Genomic DNA, 8097 nt, shown 5'->3' with positions numbered 1-8097 from the left:
TCACCGGCTGTATGCTGAGGGGGTCCGTGATGATGATCTTCTGTGTGTTCTGCCTGTTTTGGAAGTCCAGCAAGTAACTTTGTTTCTAAAACCACAATCCTTTGTAAAAGTCTGTGGCAGTTTGTGCAGCAAGTAGATTCCAGAAGAGGCATTTTTCTTGTCTGTTGAAAGTAGGCAGCTGTGTTTTCCCGTCTCCGGAATGTAAACTGCTGGCAGTGGGAGGCAAAAAGTCTCCTTTTTTCGTGATGTTTGTATCAAAAATGTTGTCTGAGCACTGTGCTGATCTGCTGAAGTTAAATATTAGGAAAATCTGAGAAAAGTTCAGAAGCAGGGAGCAAAGCGCGGAGCAGTAAGCAAAAGCGTCCGAACAGTAGCAAAGCCGGAAGCACTACCGACTACAGTTTAATTGTATACAAAAGACGAATGTAAACATAGATGGTTTTGCACTTTTTTTTTTAGCACGATTTGATCAGTTAAGTTACCCGGATGTAAACAACACGGCTATGTACTACTAAGTATGTTGTTTTGCTAATTTATGCTGTCTAAACCACGAAGAAAACATGTGGAAGCTGCTAAATCATGAGGAGAAGGACTTGGTAAGCAGGAAAGGGTGCAATAATTTGACAAAGTAAAGTTAATAAGTGGTAAAGATACATACAAGAAGCAACTAAACAAAACACAGAAAAGAAATAAGAACCAACTGTTTAAATGTTTAACTTATGACCAAACACACCAGGGAATGAACAGACATAGGAAACACCTGACTGCAAAACAGTGACAATTGAAAATATTTAGATTTTGTAAACATCATTTTGATCACAGTATTCAGCACTCTCAATACGATCGTCATTCACAGCATTGTTGTATCATGACAGCTGATAGTAGGGGACCCATAAACCATTTCTTACACCCAGTTTCTATTTTCCATCAAGTTGTTTATCTCTGGCGATGACAGCTTCATCAAACTTGATCATGAGCGTGGTTCCCTTGTGCCAGTGCGCTGTGACTTTAGCCGGGAAGCCGCTGTGAGTGAGAATGGCCTCCACGATTCCCGCCGTGAATGCGGCACAGTTCAATGTACTATTCTCTTTAGGCACAGAAATAAAGGCATTAATCACAGGCTCTTTTTCAATGATGTAGTAGGTTTTGTTGTCGTCATTGGCCTGTTCCAGTTTATCTGCTTCCTTCACAAACAGAGTCTTCCAGACAGACACCTACAACAATCAAAAGATTTAATGAACGGAAAGGATCCAAATATATAGTTTTTATACAGTGTGCATGCATTGTATTATAGATATACAGACAGACAGATATAGAATGACAGAACAATAGATAGAGAATAACACAGATAGATAGATAGATAGATAGATAGATAGATAGATAGATAGATAGATAGATAGATAGATAGATAGATAGATAGATAGATAGATAGATAGATAGAAAGAACAATTGAAGAGTTTGGTTGCAAAACGCGATAAACGCCATTTTTTGACATTTGGATTTTATTTTGGAAATCACTGTTCAAATGTACCTTAATCTATGTGTGAATTGCTGCCATTAATAAAATTTAAGAATGTACATTTTAGGCCTACTACAAAATGTATTTTTTTCACAAAACGCAATATCCGCCAGACTAGTTTCTTTGCAAAGTGCGATATGACCGTACGTGCGCGAGCTCAGCATCCCCTGGGAAGAAAGTCACCGCCGGTGAAGTGCTCCGAGTTTGCTTATAGATTCATTTAACGATAATATCAAAACATGTATTTTTAAAAAGAGGATTCAATAGGCTAACTAAAAAACGTTCACCATTTAATTGTTAATACTGTAGGCGAGCTGTCAGTCACGTAGGTTAAACAGCTGTCTGTCAGTCAGAGAATCAAAGCTTCAGAGTCAAGCTAATGTCATGGATTTCGATGACGGATTGGAGCCGGTCATTCCAGCTGCTGTTGGGAGAAAGAGGAAGGCATCTAAAGAAAATCATCAAAGGGAGAAGACCAAACGGGCAAGGCATTCAGGGGAGGGAAAACATCCGAAAATGTATTGTGGTCATCGTGCGAGTAATGCTGGTCTGTGTCATGCCGACCAACTGTCATATGAAGATGTAGCCTTCAACTTCACAAAAATGTATAAAAACGCTACAAAAGTGGAACGGGATAAAATACTCCTCCGTCTCACAACAATAAACAAATGCAGCAGGGAACGAGTCTCCGCTGATTTCAAGAAGGCCAGGGAGGTCCTGCGCTCCTCCCCATCACGATGTCTGCAAGGCTACATTTCTAAGTTTATTTTTTAAATAATTAATTTTAATTATTATTATTATTATTATTATTACAGTGAAATAATACATTAAATATGACGGGGCGAGGCGAGTGTGTCGCGGACTCGGTGCAACAGAGACAAGAACTGTGACACCGCGTCTCCGCCCGCTCTGATCATACAGGTTTGGTTTTCGAAAATACACACACACACACACACACACACACACACACACACACACACACACACACACACACACACACACACACACACACACACACACACACACTATAAAGGTGAATTATTTAAATACTAATATATAGTTCACCACAAATACATTAAATATTGATGGTATAATAATTAAATAATGCACTCAATATGAATCGATAGGAATTTGAAATAATATTAAACTTATTTAATATTTTAATACTTAATAACTACATCTTTTAAGTTTTATCTTGAACTGTAAAAGCTATTAAGTAGCCTAAATTTAACCAACACAAACTTGTTACTGCCATAGCCGCGGGAACGTATTTTGAGCAGGGGGGGCTGAGAGAAAAAAATTATTTCTGTAGTAACCTTTTATGTTAATGCTTTTACACAATGCAAATAGGCCATATTTACAAATATTACAAAAGACGGCAATCTCAGCACGTACTTTGTAAGTACAGATGCCTGGTCAGACAAACTATCAATAAAGAAGACTAATAAAGACTTTGTTTGACATCTGAAACTGTTTCTTGAGCTTTATTCATGACTTTAAGAAGACCATTGCTTGCTCCATGTCAACACGACACGATTGCTGAAATGTCATTAGAAAATATAACAGGGTTTCCACGGGGTCTTAAAAAGTCTAAAATTTAAAAATCACAATTTTAGGCCTTAAAAAGTCTTAATTTCGTTGTTCTAGGTCTTAAATAGTTTTACACAGGTCTTATTTTTCCGATGTCCATCTAACGCTACCTCTAAAGCTCATTTAAATTATCTTTTTGTGGTTTCCGTGGTGTTGTAGTTCTTTATTTCACTATTCCACATATAATTTTCTGTATTTAAACTACAAATGAGACCAACAAGCAATAGCCAATCAGCTTTCTGTAATTGGCGCGAGTCTCTCGGATTGTACCGCAGAAGGAAAATGGATTTAACTTTTTAGCTTTGGGGAAGTGCAAGTTTAGTGATACTTGGCTTGAAAAAACTGAATATAGGGCTTGGCTAAGGCCAGTTGCTAACTACTGTAAATTTGTTTCCTCCCTCTGTGGAAGTTACTGCGTCTTCAGACAGAATCACAGTAGCAGAATACAGGTCAAACTACCTTTTTCTGTATATAATGTTCTCAATAATAATAATAAATATAGGTCGAGCTAGCTGACCGCCAGCCTTCGAGATAACTTTAAAATGTTTTTTTTTTTTTACTTGCCCGACCGAACAATCTGAAGTGACAAAAACAACTAGCGAAGCAGCGAAAGGGAAGAAAGATTCCTATTTTAATACATTCAACGTTAACAGAAATTGATAATGGATAGTGCATTTCTGGTCTATTTGTGACATACTTTAAAACAAATGAATGTAACAGCACTCTAAAGAAACACTCTGAGGTAAAAATTTAAAATGTATAGTTTATTTATAACATGATATAGTTCAGTAACATACCAGTGAGCTTTTTGCTGAATATTCTCACAATTACAAATGTTACATTAATTTGTAGCTCAATAAACAAGTAGTTACTTACATATTAGACAAAATATTTCCACTGTTTTGTTCTGTTTCAATTATGTAATCTCACTGCTAACAGCCATTTAGAATTTATTGATAAATTCATAAAATAAATTTCAAAGGTAATGCATACATTTCAAAAGTAAAAAAAAAAGCCTTTATAAAGGTAAATCAAATATGCAGATTTAAGATGTAAAAGCTAATAGAGCACTGATGAAAATATTGCTTCAGATTTTTTTTTACATCAGATATTTCTAGTGGTACTTTTATGGGGATAGTTTGTGTGGAATAGTATCTGCTGATATGAAAAGTTCACAGTATATCGTAGTAATAAATGTAATTTATGACAGCCATGAAATTGTGTTTACTTTTTACATTAAACACATTAAATATCACATATATGCATGTAATATAATATCTATTTCCATTACAGGTTTCGGTCTTAAATTTCATATAAGGTGGTATTAAAAAGGTCTTAAAAAGTCTTAAATTTCACTTGTTCATATCTGCAGAAACCCTGATATAAATAATTCTCTACATATTACAATAAAGCTTAACTATTTATTTTGCATCAAATTACATCATATAATGTCTAATTTATGATCTAATTCATTTTTTTTTTTTTTTTATTGAACTAAACTAAATTCTATTTTGGGAAACTATATAATATGTTTAATGCATGTCATGTTGTAAATTACAATGAATGGAACATTTTCTTACTCTTTGCATGTATCCATAGCCGCGGGAACGTATATTGACCTGGGGGGGCTGAGAGAAAAAAAAAAGTTTGTGGGGGGTGGGGGGGGGGGGGGGTCAGGTCGAGTTTTCCTAAGAGCAAAGTTTAGGGTTGCCACCCGTCTATGGGGTCAAATTTCCTTCAAAAGTATTGCGCTCACAGATCGAAAAATAACAAGCGTGAATCAAAGATTTGAAAACGCATGTAAAAATATATCGCACGCAAATGAAAATTAAATGCAAAGACATTCAGAAGAATAAAATACGTGGACACAAACTGAAAAATAATAAGCACAAGATAAATATTTATACACTTGCACGCACAAATCTGAAACTTGAATTCACAGTTATTTGATTCACTCTTAAAATCGTGTTTTCTGCTCACATTTTTAGTTTTCGTACGTTTACGCTCTTTGCTCACTCGCTCTCGGTTCAACAATCTGCGCTTGGTTTTCTAAATGTTGCGCTCCTGGTTTCATGTAAATGAGGGCGGGCTCAAACATCTCCATTGGTTCACCAGATGTGATTGACAGCCTCCTTCTCTAGCCAATCGATCAAAGCGCAGAAGTTGACGTCACTCCAATGCGTGATGGATGATTCCCGTCAGGACAATGCTGGACAGTCTCAGTTAATTTTTGCATTGCATTTACATTTTGTATGCAATACAAAAAAAAAATCTATTTTTTAATAAAATCTATCAACAATGCTCAGAGTGTATTTGGTCCCACAATACAGTGTTACCTGAACACTGAAGCAGAGATGAACTTAAAGAGAATGTTAAGCAAAATTAATGAAGCAAAGAGAAACACAAAAAAAGAAGAGACAAACAGAAAGACAGCTATAACAGACTTAGTCATAGCCTCAGATGAAATCAACTGAAATAAAACACAATAAATGTCTGAAGATCTCAGCAGAGGAGGACTAAACTCCACACACAGCAGCACCAGCTTCATTCACTACTGACCAGATTGATTAAATTATGATTGAGAACAGAGGTTTAGATTCATGTGATCAATGTTTGCTTTAGTTGTGTTCTTGATCCTTCACTTTTTAACAGTTACTTCTGATCTTTTGGTTGCTGCAAAACACATTTGTTATAGCAAAATAATCCAGAAGAAAACATGATTAGGAAGTTTTACCTGGTTGATGATAAAGTATTGTAATTTACTGGTCTTATCTAAAGACTAACTGTGGTTATTTAATATTAACATTTATTATGTTATATGAATTTGTTGATGAGAGTTTTGTATTAACTAGATAATTTGACTGATTTTAAAAACACTTTGCTCCCTTAGCTTTTAGAAAATATGAGATATAGATGCAAATGTTAATGCATTATAATGCATAGTGACAGAATTTGCAATTAATTTTCTGCTAAATTCTATAGTAAAATGTCATGAGAGCTGACACAGACAGAGTCTTGAGTATTCTGAAGAAGTATGAATAGAAATTTTCATGTTAACTATGAAGGATTTTGAGTGTAACATGTGAAGAACTGGTAATGAATAGTGACTGAATTTGCCATTTATTTTCTGCTAAATTCTACAGTTAAGTATATTCAAATTGTATCTTTTTTTAATGAAGCCTACAATATTGATATGTTTTTAAATAGTTTCCCCTTATTTTCGGGCACATTTGATTTTTACCCGCTGAATATAGATGTTCGTCAGCTTTTTGACTGCTTCGAGTCTCTGTACCGTGATACCACAAATAGACGTGCAGCAGAATTCAGGTGGCGGCTGGCTTGACCGCGGTGTAAAACGGGTGCAACTTTCAACATACAAAATATACTTATGGAAAATCTACTGAGACTGTCCAGCATTTTCCTGACGGGAATCATCCATCACGCATTGGAGTGACGTCAACTTCTGCGCTTTGATCGATTGGCTAGAGAAGGAGGCTGTCAATCACATCTGGTGAACCAATGGTGATGTTTGAGCCCGCCCTCATTTACATGAAACCAGGAGCGCAACATTTAGAAAACCAAGCGCAGATTGTTGAACCGAGAGCGAGTGAGCAAAGAGCGTAAACGTACGAAAACTAAAAATGTGAGCAGAAAACAGTGTTGGGCAGTAGCGTCGCTACAAGTAGTGACGCTACTAGCTTAACTACATTTCTCAGTAGCGTGGTGGTAGCGTCGCTGTTTTCTGAATCAAATAGCTTTTCAGTAGCTAAGCTATTATTTTGATCAAGTAACGCGGTAGCGTCAACAAAAGCTACAAGCTATATATTGTTCTATACTTTAAGCTCAAATCGGAAATATAACTGCTACGGATCATTGATCCTGGGTCAGTAAGCGACGCCACCGCCACTAAACCTCGTGACGCCATTGGCTCATTAAACTGTCAGTCAAACCGTATTATTCCTCCCGCCTCTCTCGTCAATGAAGTGCGGCGCGCAGTTTGAAGCATCTCAGCGTGTTTGCAGACTTGAGGTAAATAAAAAAGTGTTGATTGAAAGTACATGTTTTCTGTATTTATAACACAGCACTGTATTTATAAAGGCTAATGTTTTTTTTGCATTCGAGGAGATGAGAAAAGTGTGTCTTAGTCTAACACTTGTTGTCGAGACTTTTGTTGTCGATATTTTAGCTAAAAAAACTGAGCGCCCACATAGCAACAGAAAACTGTATAATCTGCAATGCAAAACGTAGTATTAGAACTAATGATGGGCCCCTTGATTTTAGTCTTTGAAGCAGGCTAGTGCTCTGAGAAGATCTCAAACTCAGAAGTACAAGATGGGCAGAGGGACTGCGGTAAAGTTGGTTTTATATTCGCACATTCGGACTTCCGTGTTCAATAACTCTGTTAATCTGCATCAAAAAAGGCTATTTTTGGTCAAATATCATTACCCAATATTATGAGCACAAACTACAACGCATTTTTCTGCAGAAGTCGGCGTTTTAAAGAAGCTGATAAACACGCTTACCTCTATGGAGTGTCGTGACGTCATCGCTCATCTGAGGGACCGTCTTCAAATTACGTTTCCATTATGGCAGCCTGCTAACAATTCACTGTCCATGGTACTAAAGTCATCAGCGAACATGACATCAAAGATTTTAAATAGTTACATTTTAAATAGCTGAAACAAATCCATTAACATTAACAACATTTTAAACAATAATAAATGTAAATGTATTTTGTAATTTTCTCATTATAATTTTTTAATTGTACTAACTGTAGTGTCACACGGTGTATCAGGAGTGTTCGTTATCTTGATCTTGTATGTTACAATGAGTTATTTATTCATTTGCTTGGTCAGACACATAACTGGTGTAACACGACAGTGTACTCAAGTAAAAATACCCCATAAGGTGGCAGGTGTTGTCCAGCAAATGCGATATTCATATTTTGTTCTCAATTTATTATAAAACCTACTCAGCTGTGGATGCAC

General features: G+C 36.2%; 1 protein-coding gene across 1 annotated transcript; it reads right to left on the bottom strand.

Annotated features, from left to right (window-relative positions):
- Positions 1–917: 917 nt before the first annotated feature.
- Positions 918–7656, bottom strand: LOC141326036 (trafficking protein particle complex subunit 5-like). The gene is made up of 2 exons (XM_073834741.1): positions 7633–7656; positions 918–1214 (listed from the first exon to the last, which is right to left on the bottom strand). Exons 1-2 carry the CDS (start codon positions 7654–7656, stop codon positions 918–920), a joined length of 321 nt encoding a protein of 106 aa, XP_073690842.1.
- Positions 7657–8097: the final 441 nt, after the last annotated feature.

The sequence above is a fragment of the Garra rufa genome, chromosome 2, assembly GCF_049309525.1.
Source record: "Garra rufa chromosome 2, GarRuf1.0, whole genome shotgun sequence".
NCBI lineage: Eukaryota > Metazoa > Chordata > Actinopteri > Cypriniformes > Cyprinidae > Garra > Garra rufa.
This window is presented reverse-complemented; position numbering and strand designations above follow the sequence as displayed.

Bases quoted from the DNA above. Each gene is read 5' to 3' on its own strand.
- LOC141326036 (XM_073834741.1), bottom strand. From the start codon at position 7,656: ATGACGTCACGACACTCCATAGAG. The intron at 1,215-7,632 runs GTAAGCGTGTTT...TGATTGTTGTAG, and splicing joins CGTCACGACACTCCATAGAG to GTGTCTGTCTGGAAGACTCT.